This window comes from Monodon monoceros, unplaced genomic scaffold, assembly GCF_005190385.1.
Source record: "Monodon monoceros isolate NGI ecotype Baffin Bay Population unplaced genomic scaffold, NGI_Narwhal_1 Super_Scaffold_15, whole genome shotgun sequence".
Lineage (NCBI taxonomy): Eukaryota > Metazoa > Chordata > Mammalia > Artiodactyla > Monodontidae > Monodon > Monodon monoceros.
Genome location: NW_021703771.1, coordinates 6,724,105 through 6,743,416, shown reverse-complemented (window position 1 = coordinate 6,743,416; position 19,312 = coordinate 6,724,105). Strand labels below are relative to the sequence as shown.

Here is a 19,312-nt window from a genome sequence, read left to right as displayed (position 1 = left end):
AGTAACAGCAGTTTGGGTCTGAGCTGGTGCTGAACAGCAATAAGAGAGAGAGAGAGAGAAAGGGAGAGAGACGGGCAGTGTCCGAGCCATTTCTATAACTCGAAGGCTGGCTCTCCTTCCACCAGGCAATGTGAGTGACGACTTCAAGGGCTTTTTCAGGTCTCCCAAACCTCTTCTTCACTGGTGGAAGGAGAACACCTTCTGCTGTTATTCTAGTTTTAGGGATCAGAGACTTTCAAGGCTCTGTGGTGCCTCTGCTTCTTTCTTTGATTCTACCCACGTCTGAACCTTCTAGCAAAGGTTTTCTAATTTTTAATTCTTACTGCAGACACCGTCCACCTGGTTTTCTTGGCCTGACATCTACCCAATACCCTTTTGACTGTTTTCCATTTCTTTTATCATCTCCTCCTCTCAAGCCTGTTCGTCAGGAGATGGCTTGTTCACTTCAGGTGCCCATCTGTCTTCTCGTTCCCCTGGTAGATGAGAAGAAGCTTTAAACAGGGGAGTGTGTCTTGTCATGCAGCATATGTAGAGAGCGCTAAAACCCCCATATTTTTGTTTTCAAATCACATTTTGATCCTTATAATGAAAATAGGGAGGCGATAGGTGCAATAGATAACAAAGACAGAGATAGTTTCACGATGATTAGATTTATGAAGCTCTGTAGTTTTTAGCCACCATCACTCAGCAGGGTAAATCTGTTGTGGAGAAAATAGATCAATTACTTTACACATACTGAACCTGCCATCTATCCAGGATGGAAGAGGGGATGCTTAAATCCTTATTACAATTCGTTCCTCTGAATCACACGGCTGGACTCCTGATTCTAGGTCTGGGTGGGGATCTCGAGTCCCAGAAATCCCTCCCACTGGTGTGGTGGCTGCGGAGTCCCCAGCAGCTACTATTTGGGTGGCCCCTTGGTCTTCACCATCAATGAATCCCTGTAGGGATCCTGAGAACCCTGGAGTGTGATGACCAAACCTTTTCCAATAGGCTTGCCAAGTTCTCTAAACAGGTAGCTCATATCAGCAATCAGGAATGGACTCAGTGTTTGTTAACTTAAAATATTCAGGGTGGTATCAAAGATTGGGTGTAGGTGCTTTTGGTGGGATGAGAGAATGTAAACCAGTGTTTTAACACCTGAACTTTCTGATTAAATACTCCTCGGGTTCACTGATGAATAGAGTATATATTACAAAACACAAAACCTCCTTTTTATCTGGCTATTGAAGTTCTTTAGAAAGACTGGTGTGCCCTTTAGCATACATGGCTGATCTCAAGTTCATTTCTTTGTCTCGTTTATTTCCAGGGCGCTCGGGGCTTAGATGGAGAACCCGGACCACAAGGTCTCCCTGGTGCACCTGTGAGTAGTTTTCCTTTCATGGGATCCACTGATAGATTTTTTTCGCAATGATCAATGATAGGTTTTTTTTGCTATATGTACGTGTGTGTGTGCAAGTGTCTTTATGTGTGAATAAGGTGGAAAAATGGGCAATAGTTTCTATATTTATTTAAAATTTTAAAATTAAGACAGGCATCTCTTTTTTGTACAGAGAAATGTTCTTCTGACTTGTTATGGGTTTTGTTTTTCTCATAAGTACAGTCAAATTGTTAAGTTTTTATGCTTTTGCTGCGTTTTCCTTTTGCTTTGGTTGCTGGGGTGCTTAGAGCCACAGAAACTCTCTCACTTGAAGTTCTTGGGTAGTTCTGTCATTTTTCTCTCCTGTGATCTCTGATCTCATTATTTGATATTCTGACGGCCATGTGCACACGTGTCCTTATTGTGGGCTGCCTCACACCTGTTTTGGAAGTAAACAAACCAAAGAGCTGTTCATTAATATCTCTCACACCACATTGAAAAGAAGAAGAGGTATAGTAAAATAGAATTTCCAACTATCAAGGTCCAGTGGGAAGGACAGAATGTAACTGAAGGATAACATTTTAAGATCAACCTCCAGAACATGTGGTGGAGGTAATGCACCAAGCGGGCCTGAGAGGAAGGAGGGCCTGCAAAGCCGTGCTGGGGGGGGAGGCGGGGCACAGGTGGGAAGAAGCCCTGTTGGGGTGATGGGGGTATGTGCTGCCTTAGGGCTGGCACGGCCTGGGTGGAGAGCTCCTTTTGAGAAGATGAACTTGAATAGATAAGGTCGAAGCACGTGATGGAGAGTGTTTGATGCCAATCTGGGCGATCCGAAGTGATCCAGTAGCAACAGGAAGCCATTTGAGGTTTCAGAGCAGTTAAGCAATTCAACCAAAGCTATATTTTAGGAAGACACCTCTTCTCATCTATTACCGCCTGTACCATATATCAACATTAGCTGGGTAATTGTGACAGAAATCATTATTATTGACTGGGGGAGTAAGTAATATGGAGAAAAGGTTGGCAACTCGTCCAAACCTCAACCCACCACGATAGTCAATGAGGCTAGAGGATGTGTAGATATAGTTACTGATGTCAAGGTTACCTGCAGTGTGGACCTTAATTTTATTATACTTATTCATCCAAAGAGCACAGAGCATTATGCCTTTACAATGAAATCAATAGACATGTACGTCTCAATTATCTTTATGGTAATATCAATTTTGAGGACAATATAATTTTTATAAAAAGATTTCTTGAGGCATCCACGATAGAGCAAAGCCATTGGGATGAAAGGGCAATAGTAAGGTAACGTAGATGGTGTTTTATAATTTCGAAAGTCTATCAAAAAGTTACTTTTGCTTACTTAAACGCAATTTTATTTTCATACAGGGTGATCAAGGGCGGCGAGGACCTCTAGGAGAAACAGGTCCCAAGGGAGACAGAGTGAGTTCGAATTCGCATTAATCACTGCGAGCATGCAGGTTGTGCTGGTCTCTTTGATGTGACCTAAGTACACGTGGTAATTGATTGTGTCTTGTCTGTCTTCTCCCTTCTGCCCTGCAGGGGGCTCAAGGTTCTCGAGGAATTCCTGGTCTCCCTGGGCCCAAGGGCGACACGGTACGTGAGCTGTAGTCATCAAGCCCATTTTTCAAAGTGATTATTTTAATAAAACTTTAGAAAGTGATGAAGGGAAGAAGAATGTGTTTCTAAGAGACAGTGTGCTTCTTTGTGCGTCTTTAGGGCTTGCCAGGTGTGGATGGCCGGGACGGGATACCTGGAATGCCGGGAACAAAGGTAGCTGTGTGATTTAGTCTAAAGGTGGTGGAGTTGTCCCTGCCCGGGGCCAGCCAAGCACAGGGTTTTCATTACTACGTCACCGGGACTTTTATTGAGCTGGTTTTGACTTTTTCCTCCTTCTAATTTTTTAATCAAGTGTCAGTTCAAGATACTTATTAGAAGTCAGAAAGAGAAAGACAAATACCGTATGATATCAATTACAAGTGGAATCTAAAACATGGCACAAATGAACCTATCTGCAAAACACAAAACAGACTCACAGACATAGAGAACAGACTTGTGGTTGCCAAGGGGGAGGAGTTTGGGGAGGGACGGACTGGGAGGTTGGGATTAGCAAATGCAAACTATTATATATAGGATGGATAAACAACAAGGTCCTACTGTATAGCACAAGGGACTATATCCAGTGTCCTGAGATAAACCATAATGGAAAAGAATAATGAAAAGAATGTATCTATGTGTATAACTGAGTCACTTGGCTGTACAGCAGAAATTAACACAACATTCTAAATCAACCACACTTCAATAAAAAAAAATTATTAGAATAGAATGTTTGTTTGCTTGGTTTCAGAAAGTCAGTAAAATTGCCCCATTGATGAGAGTAGGCAGAAGGAAATTAACGTATTCTGATTGCATTTCTGTCCTAAGTCCTATCCCATCTCCCCACCCTGAACTGGGTCATGCTATGAAAGTGCACGTAAGGTCAGCTGTGCGGATACTCCTTTTACTTAGAAGGTCTTGGCCTTTCCTTTTCTTAAAAGAAGGACAGCAGTTCATACAGATTCAACAAAAATTTTTTTCAGGGTGAACTAGGGAAACCTGGACCTCCTGGGGAAGCAGGGTTGCAGGGGTTACCTGTAAGTATTTGAATATTTAAATGTTGATTGGTTTATATACATATTTTGAATATATGCACTTGGGGGAGAAACATGTTATGTATGTAATTTGATAAGTTCTGGAGAAGAAATGATGCTTTCATTTTATATTTTTACAGTTTTACATTGACATTTCTGTACTTTTTCTCTGAATAACTAGTTATTTCTCTGGTAGCCACACTGAGCTTTAACTTTATATTTTGCATCCCTCCTCTCTCTAGAGTTCACTAAACCTTCCTTATATCGTTTCACTAAACCTGAGCTGTGGTCCAGGCTTTATACTTCCTCCTACTTTTAACCAGTTCTGAAGCTCTTGTACCAGGGTTGAGCCATAAGAGGTTGAGAGGATGTTCAGGGAACAATGTGAGATAATACGATTTCATTGTTTGATCGTGTGCTATTTTGAATTATTCAAGTTGGTGTTTTCCTGCATTAATGTGGCTGGAAGTTCATGTGGGTTATACCGCGTGTATTCTTGGCCCTTTGGAGGCAATTATTTCAAGTTAAAAGGGATACTTGGTAATGATGAGGGCTGCCCTCGGTTTATTATGATATCTGACACCTTAAAATAATCAGAGAAATCAGGCCTCCCAGTGGCACCAAATCTCAGACCCAGCATTCTCTTGCCATTCTCTTTTTCTACTTAAGGCTTAGAGTTTTTGATAGGTCCGTGCTTTGTATTCCACACATGAAATCATGCCAGGAAGAGCTCCTGTTGATCTGAAAATAGGATTCTAATTTGGAAGTTCATCCTTGAAAAGTAACTTTAGTTTAGAGCTAGAATTTGCTGTAAGGGTATTCAGACATAACAAGCCAGTTACAGTAAAGTTGCCTTCTACACTGTGGGTAGGTCTGTAACTGTTCAAACTGGGGAACTAGGAAGGATCTCCCTCTAAAGCTTTGAGGTTGTCACGATGCCCCCAGCCCCTCGGCAGTATGCAGTGGGCTTGGCATCTCACGGATTCTCAGAGGAGGTGATTAAGCCTAAGTTCTGTGTGCATGCTTTCAGGGTATACCTGGAATTCCTGGCGCAAAGGGTGTTGCCGGTGAAAAGGTAAAAGATGAAAACTTTGTAGTTAATATTTTTCTCTATTTCTTTATTCTTTTACTAATATATTTTATTTATCATTTTATATATTTCCAACCTGCCTTTTATATGTTTGACCTTAAGGAGAAATCAAGAAGGCCTTAAGGCTTCAGAAGCTAATCTCTTTCCCAGCTGCAGAAATAGTACTTTGACAAAGCGTTGCTGATCAGACTGCCTTCTTGAAAGAGTCATCCTCTGCCAGTGTAAAACAGGGAAAGTTTGATTTGCTCTTTACGACTTACTGTGAGGACGATATTAAGCCATAGAAATTGTCAGTGCATATATTATTAAGATGATTTATCTTAAGCTAAAAGATATTAAGCATTTTGTTCACATAATGATCAGTTTTAAGTGCTTATATTCTAGCACTTAAGGACAACAGTTGAAAGAAAAAGTTAAAGGGATAAAATATAGCGTTACTTTAAATAAAATAGATAAACTGTGAATAACGTAGAAATTGATTACTATTAGATTACATGGCTCCAGGCCTCCGATCGTAGTGACTCATGGAGTCTTGAGCAGAGATGTGCCCTAGGAAGTAGACCATGAGCAACTGATGGTGGGGTGGGATCCCAGACACCTGCTTTCCCTGGAGCTTGCTGGCACATCCCTTATTTCCTCATGTTGGCATGACCTTTTACAATTTTAATGGTGTCAACGTCAGGTATCAATAAAAAGTCTCCAAGAACTGTATTAGAGGTGGAAATGATGAAGAAAGACATATATAATTAATATTGTAAAGAAAGAAAAATCCTCTTATTCTTGTCTGTCTAAAGACCTTCATTTTTGGACATCTGACCTCCGCTTTTAAACATTTTTGACGTCTATATTATGCCTCTGGAAGTGACAAAACAGTATCCTAACCTAAATCTAAAGAACTTTGATGTACCCACCAAGAAAGAGAGTTTACATCTCAATGTAAAATCAGGAAAGTAATGCTATTTAAGTGTAAGAAATACCCAGTCTGGGTAAGACAGGTTGATTATTACGCTTATTTACTGCCTGAATTACTCTAAATATTGTATTTTGCCTTCAGGGTAACACAGGTGCTCCAGGGAAGCCCGGTCAACTGGGGAATTCAGGCAAACCGGTAAGTTGCCATAGGTTACCTTTTCATACCTTGTAATCTGTTGTAATCACTAAGCAAAGGATTAGGGAGTTTAACTTTTTCTTTACCTGCCTTCCTTATAACAGGGCCGCCAGGGGCCACCAGGAGAGGTGGGACCCCGAGGACCTCGGGGCCTCCCTGTGAGTATTCCTTCTCTGTGGACCCCTCCCAAAGTGCCTTCCCCAGGCTTTGCTGGGTCTTCCTTCCCGCCTCTCCCTCCCTCCCTCCCTCCCTTCCTTCCTTTATTCATTCATCCATTAACTCATCCAGGAATGCCTTCAGACGTTTTAACATGTGATAATCCAGATAAACAATGGAACAGGAATGCTACTTAGATATACAATATGCTTTCTTTCCCCTAGAAAGTAGAAACAAAAATGAAGTATTTAAAAAAAAACATGTTGACCCTTTCTGCTCTCATCCCATGATGTAGGAAATATTTTAGTGTGATTAAAAAAACAACCTTATTGAGGTATAATTCACATACTATATAATTCACCCATTTAAAGTATACAATCCACTGAGTTTTAGTACATGTGCAGAATTGTGCAATCGTCACCACAGTCCACTTTAAAACATTTTCATCACCTCAAAAAGAAACTCTGGATCCACTTGCAATTCAACATTTCCCCGCCCCCACCCACCCACCCACCCAGTCCTCTCAAACCTGGGAAACCACTCATCCACTTTCTATAGATTTGCCCATTCTGGAAATTTCATATAAATGGAATCATGCAGTATGTGGGTTTTTTAATGATTGGCTTCTCTCACTTAGCATAATGTTTCAAGGTTCTTCTATGCTGTACCATGTATCAGTACTTCATTCCTTTTTATTGCCAAATAGTATTCAATTGTATGGATGTACCACGTTTTATTCATCCATTCATGCATCGATGGGCATGGGGGTTGTTTCCACTTTTTGGCCATTATGATTAATGCTGCTGTGGACATTTTTCTACAAGTTTTTGTGTTGACTTGTTTCATTTCTCTTGAGTACATACCTACGAGGGGAATTGCTGGGTCGTGTGATAACTCTATTTTAATCTTTTGAGAACCTGCCAGACTTCTTTTAGTGTGAATTTGTAAATGTGTCTATTTTGCAGCAAATATAGCTATGTATAGTTTCTCACTAGATACACTTTAACCCTTAGAGAGAAACTGATTTGGAAATGAAACATGGTGCACTCAAATTTAACTTTAAAAAAAGTCTCCCTGGTCTTGATTTTAAGTTCTTATCTTCAAAGCCTGCTGGGTAACACAAAGAACTCCAAGTGAGAACACGGAAACGTTCCCAAATATCATCGTTACTTTCTAAAGAGCATCTCTTGAGTATGTTGAGTGAGGATTTTCACGCTTCGGAAAAGTGAAATATCCCAGGTGTCTCGCAATATGAGAGTGGAGAGTGGAGTTTTCCCACTTCTCACCGCTGTTCGTCAGCTGACCAGTACCAGGCGGTGTCCAATACTTTCCCTCGACTGTCTGTCAGAGCAGTGAGGTCATAGCTGGATCCTATTTCTGAAGCAACAGAAAGACTGAACGGTGTGGAGGAAGGGTGCTGGAGCTTTGAGAAAATTGCCTATTTCATCTCGTGCACACGTTATAGAGCAGAAAGCAGTACAGTTGCAGGTCCCCCTGCTGATGGCAGGGCCAGGCACGGGGCACAAGCCGCACGGGTGCAGTGGGCTCGGCCCATCCCCAGCTCAGGACTCGAGGCCGGCCTTCGGAAGCGATGGCGTGCGGTGGAGGCGGTGTTGACTTCGCTCACGGGAGGGCGGCGGATCCGAGGAAGTTATGCCTGCGCAGGGTTTTGGGCCTGATTCCGGTTTTGCTTGTTAGTTTCTGTAAGCGTCCGCGTTCTTCCCACTGTTGCCGTCACCGAGGCTCAAAGCCTTGGTGTTTCTTCACCATCACGTTCCTGCCCCCAGGTGGACCTGCTCATCCTACCACGTCCTCTCTAAAGCCTCCTGTCTGACTCTTCTTTCTAAGCCCACGTCCACCCCCTGGCTCAGGTGGTTCACTGCTGCTTGATTGTTGCAGCCATTTCCTGATTTGCCTTCCCTGCTCCCATCTTTCCTTCTACTGCGGCTCGCAGCAGGGTACTCTTGGTATTCTGGCTGGGATAGCTCTCCGTTCTCCAGGACTCTTGCACATCGCAGGGTGTCCTGCATCTAGAACTCCAGCCGTGTCCCCGCAGTCCTGGTGACAAACGTAAATGCCTGGGGAACGGTAGGGCTCCAAGTCTGCACGTGCCTCCATATTGGTCTTTGCAAAGTACAGCATCCAGCATCATTTCTCTTCTTCATTTAAAAATCTTCAGTGGATTTCCACTGACAGTAAAGGAAAGCCTGAAGTCTGTTTATCCCCTAGTTTTACTTCCCGTTTCTGCCTTGCTAAGAGCCTGTGTTCCAGCCAAGCTAGACTTCATGCTAATTCCCAAACACTCTCTGCACTTCTCAGACTGCCTGTTTTCTTTGTGATGCCCTGCAACTGAGATGGATTTTTCCTCTGTTTCTCTGACTGGACATCCCATGTGCCCTCCTAGATACAACTGAGGTGTTAATTCTGCAACGGAACCATCTCTGATGACGCCCTACCCCCCAGATAGAAGTGATCTCTCCTTATTCTGAACCTGTAACCCTTGGTCCCTTTTTGCCCTGTGGTGTGGAAACTGCAGGAAGTCAGGAACATGTCTGATCCACATTTGTGTTCCCTACATCTCTTTCCTCGGGGCCTGCCGTAAGGTCGTGCTCAATAAATATTCCTTGAAATGCGTTGGATGGGAGGTACAGTAAATCTTGCTATGCTGCCTCTGTTCATAATTGACTTTTCACCTACTATAAATTTTTCAGAAGAGTATCACGTGTGGTTATAAATACTATAGTTCTGGATCAGAGTTTTTACACCAAATGTACTTACTGAAAGATACATTTGTTCTTTCATTTTCCATCATTAAATTCATTTTCTTGGTAAATTCACACATTGTCACCTATTCCCCACAAGGTTGATCAGTTCTTCCTGCAAATCTTCAATTGAGAAGCTGAGTAGAAGGAATGAAACCTATTTCTAATGTGTCCTGTGAAAGAATCAAGGTTAACTGTAGTCTGTCTTTGAAATTAAATTCTCCCCTTTCCTCACCATTGTTCCATCAACTTTCGCCAACGCCACGGCAAAAAAATATTGGAGTTTTGGCATCTCTAGGGATTACGTATGAGCACGTATCTTTACCACTTGGCTTGTGCTTCCGGCTTTCTCTGTCACATTCCCCTGTGTTTACACATGCGTCTGGGTGACTCCTGGTTTAGAGCCAGCAGGTGGCTGGGGCCTCTGATTTGGTCCCATCGTGTAGTCGCTCCGGTCCGGCTTCCTCTTCCAGGCTTCCCAGAACTTGCCAGGGCTTTTGTTGAGTTAGTTGTGTTTGCTCTGCTCTCGTGATTTCGACTGGGATGAGTGCCACACCGATCTACCCCCAGTTTTCTGAAGACTATACACCCGTGGAACGTGGAAGCCTGTCTCCTCTCTCTTGAAGTCTTCTAACCTGACCCCATCACCAGCAGCTTCGGCACAGAGGTCCCACATGCTGTGCAGTTGAGCGACCTAAGCTACCTTCCTACCCCATCAGGCTCTGGAATAGTCTCCCAGTCAACACTTCGTGAAGCAGCTGTGATGGTTATAGTGTAAACAGATTGTCATCTGCTTCTGTGTGAGGGGATATTTAAACCTACACTGGAGAGAAATACAAAGTACACAATGTTGTAAAATTGAATGAATCTTAAAAAATATTTCTGTGGGGCTTCCCTGGTGGCGCAGTGGTTGAGAGTCCGCCTGCCGATGCAGGGGACACGGGCTCGTGCCCCGGTCCGGGAAGATCCCACGTGCCGCGGAGCGGCTGGGCCCGTGAGCCATGGCCACTGAGCCTGCGCGTCCGGAGCCTGTGCTCCGCAACGGGAGAGGCCACAACAGTGAGACGCCCGCGTACCACAAAAAAAAAAAAAAAAATTCTGTGGCAAGCCTAAAAATCATCCCTGTAGTAGGACTAATATGATCTGCCAATGTTAATATGAAAATGGGTTTGTAAAAGCAGCAGTCTTTAGCAGTCATAACTCATCTTCTGGGTTGAACATCCTTTTTGCCAGAAAGAGGCATTTAGGGCGTACTGCAGACTGAGCATAGTGATTTATAATTTCCCAGTTCTGAAACTGGCAAGGTACTAAGGATAATGTTTGTTATTCATCTAGTTAGCATTTGGGGTTATCAGGCAAATACAACCACCACCACAATCTAGAGCACAGTGGAGTAAAGTCCATTTTTTTTGGTAAAATAATTATGACAACCCAAGTATGATAAAACGCATTTTTTGGTGGTATTTTAGAAGTCTAATAGTTCCATTTTGAAAGGGAGACTTCCATGTTGAAGTATTTGTATTTATTAAAATGAGTTTTACAGAACAGCTGCTAGGATTTCTTTATAAAAAAGGCGCCTTCTTAGTGATCTGACAGAAACTCGAGGAATGAGGACTAAAGACTTGTTTTTTCCAAGCATAACTCATGCTTTTAAAGAAATTTGGAAGATTTGAAGCAAAAAGAACATTTAATGGAACATTTGATTGAAAACCATCATTTTGACTGATGTCTTTATTCCTTGGATAAACATAATAACTAGCACGTCTGCAGTGCTTACTATGAGCTGGACGTTGTTCTAAGTACTTCATGTATCTACTCAATCCTCCCCAAAGCCCATTTTACAGATGAGGAGACGGAGGCACACAGGGGTTGAGTTGCCTGCCTGGAGTCAGCTGGTGCCTGGCGGAGCCAAACTTCAGACCTGGCCTTGGGGCTTAGTGTCCAGGTCCCCATTTCCACCCTCTAATGCCTCCAATGTCAAGGTTCCGCTGCATGTTTGTTTTTTTTTTTTTTTTTTGCGGTACGCGGGCCTCTCACTGTTGTGGCCTCTCCCGTTGCGGAGCACAGGCTCCGGACGCGCAGGTTCAGCGGCCACGGCTCACGGGCTTAGCCGCTCCACGGCATGTGGGATCTTCCCAGACCGGGGCACGAACCCGCGTCCCCTGCATCGGCAGGCGGACTCTCAACCACTGCACCACCGGGGAAGCCCCGCTGCATGTTTTTATTTGAAGTTAGCCTGGCAAATTCTAACGGCACAAAACACATTTAGCAAATTTTAGTATTTATGGAGCTGTCACAGTGAGCATTTAACAAGAATCTAAGTCAAGCTGGTGAAGGCAAACGAACAGAACACAAGCCCCAGTAATTTCCTGGGTCTTACCCCAGACCTACAGAATCAGGACCTGGGGGAGAGGGGTGGAATGCAGAGGGGAGAGAGGAGGTGGGGTGGTGAAGACACCAGTGAAATGTATTTCTAAAACCTCCTCAGGGGATTCTGATGCACAGCCAGGGTTCGGAATCATTGGTAGAGGGTCTGCATCTTTTCTTTTCTTTAAGCCTTGATTGGCTTCTTAGATAGGGACGAATTGGAAGATGTGTCTTAACATGTTGGAGATAAATATGGTGGCACAGAGCACCCAAGAGAAAAATAGAGCATTTTCTTATGGTCTTCGCATTTTCAGTGGTAGGATGTTGCCTTTTTATCTGGTTCCTTCCAATTCTCTTGTTAAAACCCATAACTTCTGTCAAGAGGTTTGTAAATATCAGCCATGGGACAGAAGAGCCATTTCCCCACCAGCCTCCCTGGCCCACATCTGAGAATGTGGTTTCACCATAGCTGTTGAAACAGAAGAGATTTATCATTTTTTTAGCACTCTTGTTGTTACCAGGTTAGGGTGAATTGCTCCCTGCAGGATGTGTTTAGTTTAACCTGTGTTTTTTTAGAGATTACTATTTATATCTCAATTTCTCACGTTCATCTTAGTTACAGGTGAAATTAAAGAACTTAGAGGAAGAATATGCATGTTTTTAGAACACATAGAAATCATAAGAATGGCCATGAGAAAATCTTGCCCCCCCTTTTTTTTTTTTTGGTAGCTGTTTGGTCCTTGTGAAAATAAACATTACCTTTTCGCACAGTGGGATGATTTCTATAGAAATACCTAAGTTCAGAATAGCCAAGGATTTATAAGCTAGACGTGAAATGAAAATGAGGACCCACATGTTGTCTATTTGTGCAGGGACAGAAAAGTGAATGCCCGTAATTTCACCCATCCCTCCCCCGGTCCTACGTGTGTTGCCCTGTCATGGCTATAGGTCAGCAGAGCAGGCTGCGTAGACTGGGTTCTGAGCCGTTCGTAGGTATTACCAAGGGCTGCCGGGGCTTGGAAAAGACTTCTGAACTGAATAATGAGAGCGCATGAAAGACAGAGAAAATAAGATTCCAGCAGAGAAAATCTTTGTCTTTGACTGAAAAGATAATTAATCTCTCCAAAAGTAAATGAAAGGTTATAGAGTCCTTTATTTTCATTTAGCCTTTTGGTTTGTGGAAGAGGAAAAGAGTATGTTAATCATCTTTGTTTTGGATAAGACGGAATAATGGTTCATTTATTTAGACATGAATGCTTGAGGTTGTGTCGAGAACTTTCCTTTCCCTTTCTGACACGATTAATTATGTTTCCCACCAATGACTGTTAATCGTTCTGTGAATTAAAGTCATTTTATCTCAATGACATTTAGGATCTCAATCAGGATGCAGTTCAGAAATAATTTGAAAATGCCAGCAGAGCAGATGTACTGAAGAAAATCTATCTTGAACTTGGAAGTACTGGGTCATATTAATGGAGTGAAACCCCATCTTTATGTGTAGAGACACACAGAAGAATCTATCATAAGGGCTGGTTTTCACCTGACTTATCAATATATCCTTCTAACATCTGTCCACATGGGGTACTGCTTCTGGCTTCCAAGCTGCTCACAAGGGTTGCCTACCAATGTATTATTCAAACTCATGCATTAGACAGAACCTTCATATAAAAGTTTTTGAAAAGCATTTAAGAGTATTTTGTTTAAATCACCTGTAAGTCATATGAAATTATAGCTAGAAACTTGTAATTTGGCATACAATTCTCAGTCCTCTAGAGCAACTGAAAATGCAGAAGGTTTATAGATCTTGACATTTTGTTCTTTTTATAGATGAATGAATAACATATGGGTCAGATCAGGATAATCTTATCAGAAGCACTTATAAATATTAAACATTAATATGAAGTTGTCATGTCATTTTAAAGAAAAACAAACTCAAAAGACTGCCTTCATTTTGTGTACACCATCCAGGAAATGTGATTATTTATCCAGCAACCTCAGTGTTCAGCTTAGTTGAACTTGAGTTAGAAATGAAACAAGCTTCTGTCAGACTGCATAAAAGTGTATGAAGTTCTCAGAGAAAGAAATTGAAGAGTTCGTGGTGTTTCCTTTTCTCAAAGGGCTTCGAGTTTCAAATAAATTGATATTGGCTCACAAAATGAAATGAGAGTGTTGCTTTTGGTGCATCTACATTATAAATTGTACTTTCCAAAGTCTATTTAATCTTTTAAGACATGTTTAGAATGAGTAGAACAAAGACTTTTTCAGAAACTTTATACATTTCTACTATTTATGTCTTTTTGAAGTTACAGTAGTAATTTGAGGGCGAACATCTCTGTCCTGTGTCTTTTTCACTCTTTCGAGGTTCAAGATCACTTGCCAGATGCTGCTTTAAAATGTACTGTAGACCTGAAATTTACTCTGTGTTTTACACATTTATGTGGAATTCAAAATTTTACTATACCTATACCTCAAGAATATGTAGTCTAAATGAGAGGGTAAATCATGTACACAAATCACCATAATCTAATTTGGATGGTGAAGTAGATGCTGAAAACTCCTAATTGCCATTTCTTGTAGATGTATCAGGTATGATGTCCATGGAACAGTCTGTATTCACAACGAACAGCGTTAGGACTGTTAGAACTCAGGATGGACACTGACGAGGCTGCAGGCATTTAATATAAAGGTCTCTGCCTTCAGTTGAAGATGGGGAGAATACTTTGGTGACCTTTATATTTAAACAAAAACCTAGGTAGCATGTTACTTCATTGAAATAGTGATTAAACATTTGCATTTCGGCAGACTGTCTGGTTGACCATCATGTTTGTGTGTTTCTAGGGCAGTAGAGGTGAAGAAGGACCAGTAGGACCCCCAGGACTACCAGGTAAACTGGTAAGTAATAATTCTGGTCCCGCAGTTTATTTGCTTCATACAAAACACAATAAGTCTTTTAAAAGAAGCAAGGAGAGAAAAATAATTTACAAAGGGTAATTGCATCATCCTTACTTGACTTCTATTCCTATGTGAATGTGTGAAAATGTAAATGAGGAATTTCAAATTAAATCTAGGAGACCCTTAAAGGGTATTTTAATCAGTGTGGCTTGTAGCATTTATTCGAAAACTGGGAGAGATACAAAGTGCTACATTTGGCTCCTGGTTGTTCTTGGACTTGGAGAGCGAGTGCGTGAATGCCGCCCTTTTACTTCTCCAGCCTTGCTTGTTTACACAGCCAGTGAGGCGGGGACTCAGCTCAAAGAGCCCACTGTTGGGAAGGGGTGCTAGCCCTGGCACTGGGGACCTCAGAGGTGGGATGGAGTCCGGGGGGGGGGGGACTGGGTCTCTTCTCCTGGGAGTTGGGAGAGTGACAAATTTGAGAAGCAGAGTTAAACCAACACAGCACATTTATTCTAGACAGGAGTCCACACACCCAAGGTTGTGTCTGGCTTATGTGCTTTCAAAGTTGCGGTAGCAGTGGTTCTGGGGACTCTGTGTTTGCCTTTCAGGGTTCTCTAGGCAGACCTGGCTTCCCCGGCTTGCCTGGCCCCCCTGGACTTCCTGGAATGAAAGGTGACAGGGTAAGATACCTAGCTGTCCAGAAAGTTCCTTATTTGGAAGGGTGATTTCTACTATGTTGAGAAACCAAGGTCGCTTTTGGCCCAATGGAGAATTTTTCTAGAAATTACCATAGAGAGCTATCAAGAAAGATAAATTACTGAGAGTTGAGATTAAGAAACAAAAAAAAAATCTATTAATATAGTAATTTATCAGAAGGGAAAAATAAAAGCTGAGTAAAGTAAAAATTTCAGCTGTAATCACACATCCTATTTAGTTCTAAACTTCCAGTCCTACTAGTTACATTTTACATGGATGTGATTAGAGGGCACTTCAGGTTGCCAGTGACTTTTTTTGGACAACTGTCAGTTTCTCCAGGTCTGACCTGACTCTTGCTAGGTGGTGAGGTGATAGGGATTATTCATACTTGTTCCTATTCACCAGCCCAGTAAGGGGAGTTGGTTCGTTTGAAATTATATAGTTAAAAACCTCAAAACACTGAAAAAGTATATCTTATTCATTACAGGGCGTAGTTGGTGAACCTGGTCCAAAGGGTGAACAGGTAGGTGCCATGCGTGAAATGCAGCACTTAATGTGCCTTACCAGCAGGGGGCACTGGCTGACCTGCGGTGTGGGTAAAATGTGGAGGCTCAATGTACTTCATAGTGAGTGAAACGCAGGGTTTAATTTGGTCTGTAGCCTTATCTACCATTTTAATAAGCCGGAGCGAATGACGGCTCTGCCTTCAAGAATACACATTGTCCTTCCTTTGAAAAGAATGGCCCTGTCTCTCTTACGCAACAGATTGGTTTACTCCAGTCTGATGAGGCCTTCCATAGCCGCATCATAATGTTTTGTTTTTTCTTTACCAAGACCTTAGCAAATAAACAATGCATGTGAATTAGAGTTAGTCCTTGCCCTGGTGTTTTTTTGTTTGTTTGTTTGTTTTTTTCTCAACTCTAAGAACCCTTTTTAAGTATTACCTAATTATAAAATTGCTGACTATAGTCATTAATCTTTACCTTTAGCAGAAACTCAACTTCACCTTCTGGCTTTTCTCTGGGCTGTTTTCTGGGTTGGACAAGCCCCTGACAGCTAGATAGGAAAACCACTGAGATCATTTCATATTTCTGCATGATCTTGGGGGCACTGCAGGGACTTTTGAATACTTCTCAATGCTGACTGGTTAAAATTGAGCCAAGGAACTAAGAACTTAAAAAATGTGACTTTTAACTTTTAGGGTGCCTCTGGTGAAGAGGGAGAACTGGGAGAAAGGGGTGAACTGGTAAGACCCTTTTTTTTTCCGGTTATTGATGGAGACTCACTGATTTTGGACTGTATTAGAAGCATACGTACTTTTTCTTTTCTCTGACCTTGCTATCCTTGCTGACTTCTTTAAAGGTAATATGTTTCTTACATAAGCTAAAAAACAACCCCCGAGAATCGCACCCAAGATCAAGTAAAGTGGAGGGGAAACACGGCAACATCGATAGACGTGGCCTTAAGTGTTGGGAGGACAAAGCGTTCCTTACGGAGGGCATGTTTTCTTGTGGTTTTCAATGTAGACATTCAAGGTGATTCTTATGTGGCTGTAGACAAGTCTATGAATAGTGCCCATCACGGAAACAAAATTAAAGCTTTATTATAGTTTGTATTATAGATTATTGTAGTTAGAGAGTTGAGGCTCCCGAGTTTGACTGCGGGTATTCTCCACGGCCTTTTGGAGTCTAAGACCCTCCAGAGAAGTGATTCCAGGTCCAGGGGAGCCTTCTGCTAAATCTCCAGGAAGGCGGGGAGGAGAGCAAGTCATCACCTCCACAGCACTGCTAGGTCTGCTGGCGCATCCTTTATGGTTATGACACAATGTAACAGGACCTCGTGTGGAAACTTATGATTGGTCCTTTGGGGGGTGTGTGCGTGACAGAATTCTCAGAAAACGGTTTCAGAGAGCTTTTAGTACAGGAGAAAATGCTGATAGTGTTTTATTCAGAGTTTTAGGATTTCAGTTAACATCTGAATGAGGCAAAGCTTCCTAACTATTAAGTAAATTAGAAAAAGGGGGATTTCAATTTTATTTTCTGTTGAAAGTGTTCATTTTATAAGCTAAGAGGATGTTTTATTTCTTAATTTATTTATTTTTAAATTTTTGTTTATTAATTTTTGGCCGCACTGTGCAGCTTGTGGGATCTTAGCTCCCCTACGAGGGATCGAACCCGTGCCCCCTGTGTTGGAAGCGTGGAGTCTTAACCACTGGACCTCCAGGGAGGTCCTTAAGGGGATGTTTTAAGTCGTCCTGTTTTGTAGTGGACATGCACTGACGTGCTAAGATGAGCTGAATTCATACCTAGAACTAGTGGTGGGAGATAGTCAAGGTTTTTTTTTTAAGCATAAGAGCATGCATATTTGGTTTGATAGACTTTTGGGGATGAGTTTAAAAATATTGTTAGAGTTTCAGAAATGAAGTCATCTGGTTTAAATGTCTATTATGTTTTATAACAGCATGCTAGCTTAATGTCTTTTGACTTGCACATTTCAGTTCTCCACACCTAGCATTTTAAATCTGAATGCAGCCTTGGGGAGCTGTGATTCAACCCTATTATTTAACAGACAAGTTAGCCAAAGGCCGGGAGGGGACCAGAATCCAAATTGTGAATCTAATTTTTTTCTGTAGTGTCATGGTTCTGTTCATGGTTTTCTATTGAGTTTGGCAGCATGATAAGCTTTTTAGAGTTCTTAGTAAACATTGTTCTAATGTAATTTTGTTTTATTGATTTAGGGAGACATAGGATTACCTGGCCCAAAGGGATCTGTAAGTATAATGAACAGTAACGGTATAAAAAATAAAAATATGAATAAAGCTATAGAAAATGCAATGCTCAGCTTTATGAAAGCATTCTAGAAAATTCAATTCTAAAAGGATTTACCTTTAGGGAAATTAACACCTACATTTATTCTCTAAGTAGTGGATTAGTCCAAAGAAAAAACCTCACAACAGTGTAAATGGAACTGCCTTTTGACCTAATCACTCTAAAGGAAGGGTTCTTTTTTCACATTAAAGTGGCTCACTGAATATACGTCGTAATTTCTTCCACAAATGGTTTATTTTATAAGAACCGACCTGTGCTTTGCAGTGACAAGAACATAAGTGAATTTCGTTGTCAGTCATAGCATTGCAAATATTTCAGCAATTTTCTTAATCTTCTGTGTGTTCTCGTTGGGGAAGTAAGATGTAGGCACGATACCTAAGAAAATACAGATAATTATTAGAGCGAGAAAATAACCATCTCATTCAATTTATCATTTTACAGAAATGAAACTGATGTCCTTAGAGATTAGATGTATTCAGAATTATAGAACCAATTAATAGCAAATCTAGAATGGCTTGCTAATTTGAAAGGAACGCACATCTAATAAAATAAGAAATTTAAGATAATACAAGCAGAAAGGAGGAAGCTCAGACTTCAATCTCAAGTGCATCTATCACCAGTTTCCATGAATCTCCAAGTCTTCTTGTTTCTGGAATCCCCGCCCCTGACTTCTCTCTGTCCTGGTCCAATGTGTTATCCTTGTGACAGCCAATGTCATCTAGATGAAAAGATAAAGCCCACTATCTATTCCTCCTCTGCTTAAAACCCTTTAAGAATAACATTTTATAGAATAATTCAGACTCTTAGCAAATGTATACAAAGCCTTCGATGAGCCTCACCAGCCTCATCTCCGACCTCTCTGGAACGTCGTCTGTCTGTGGTTCTTTTTGCTTGGCACATGCTGTTTAATGCCTCGTGGGCTTCTTCTAGTCCTGGACACTCTTTCTCTTTCCTTAGAATAGCACCTCCTACCTGAGCTTTAACCCCATCCTCAGCTCAGCTTTCTCCGGGAGGACCCATCCAGCCTTGGTTACAGTGCCCTGCCCTGGGCTCTTCACACAGCACTGAGATGGAAATTGTTACATTATATTATCTTACCTGTTTACATACTGCCTTTAAACACCATGTGACAGTCTCAAGCTTCAAATAACATCTTTATGCCTAAGAATCTTTGACAGAAGTCGTTTAGGATTGAGAACAATGTAAAGAGTAAACCTTGATAGAATTTGGTAATGGAAATCCTCCTTCACTGTCTAGAAATAATCAGTAATGTTCAAAGGTGAGAATTCAAGTTATAAAAGAAAAAAGTGGATGGACAATGCAGGTGTGAAAATGAGTTAATTTCATTTAAATTTGGATATAATACTAGGAATTAGCTCTTGATCCATCACCTCCC

General features: G+C 41.6%; 1 protein-coding gene across 2 annotated transcripts in view; it reads left to right on the top strand.

Moving 5' to 3' along the window:
• COL9A1 (collagen type IX alpha 1 chain) overlaps positions 1–19,312 on the top strand; it is an 82,995-nt gene that overhangs the window by 46,214 nt on the left and 17,469 nt on the right. For both annotated transcript variants that reach the window (XM_029223942.1, XM_029223941.1), the window contains 13 exons: positions 1,310–1,363; positions 2,753–2,806; positions 2,927–2,980; positions 3,104–3,157; positions 3,964–4,017; positions 5,045–5,089; positions 6,159–6,212; positions 6,317–6,370; positions 14,336–14,389; positions 15,001–15,072; positions 15,576–15,611; positions 16,290–16,334; positions 17,826–17,858. In XM_029223942.1, the coding sequence (XP_029079775.1) occupies positions 1,310–1,363; positions 2,753–2,806; positions 2,927–2,980; positions 3,104–3,157; positions 3,964–4,017; positions 5,045–5,089; positions 6,159–6,212; positions 6,317–6,370; positions 14,336–14,389; positions 15,001–15,072; positions 15,576–15,611; positions 16,290–16,334; positions 17,826–17,858 (663 nt within the window). The remainder of the gene's footprint in view (positions 1–1,309; positions 1,364–2,752; positions 2,807–2,926; positions 2,981–3,103; positions 3,158–3,963; positions 4,018–5,044; positions 5,090–6,158; positions 6,213–6,316; positions 6,371–14,335; positions 14,390–15,000; positions 15,073–15,575; positions 15,612–16,289; positions 16,335–17,825; positions 17,859–19,312) is intronic.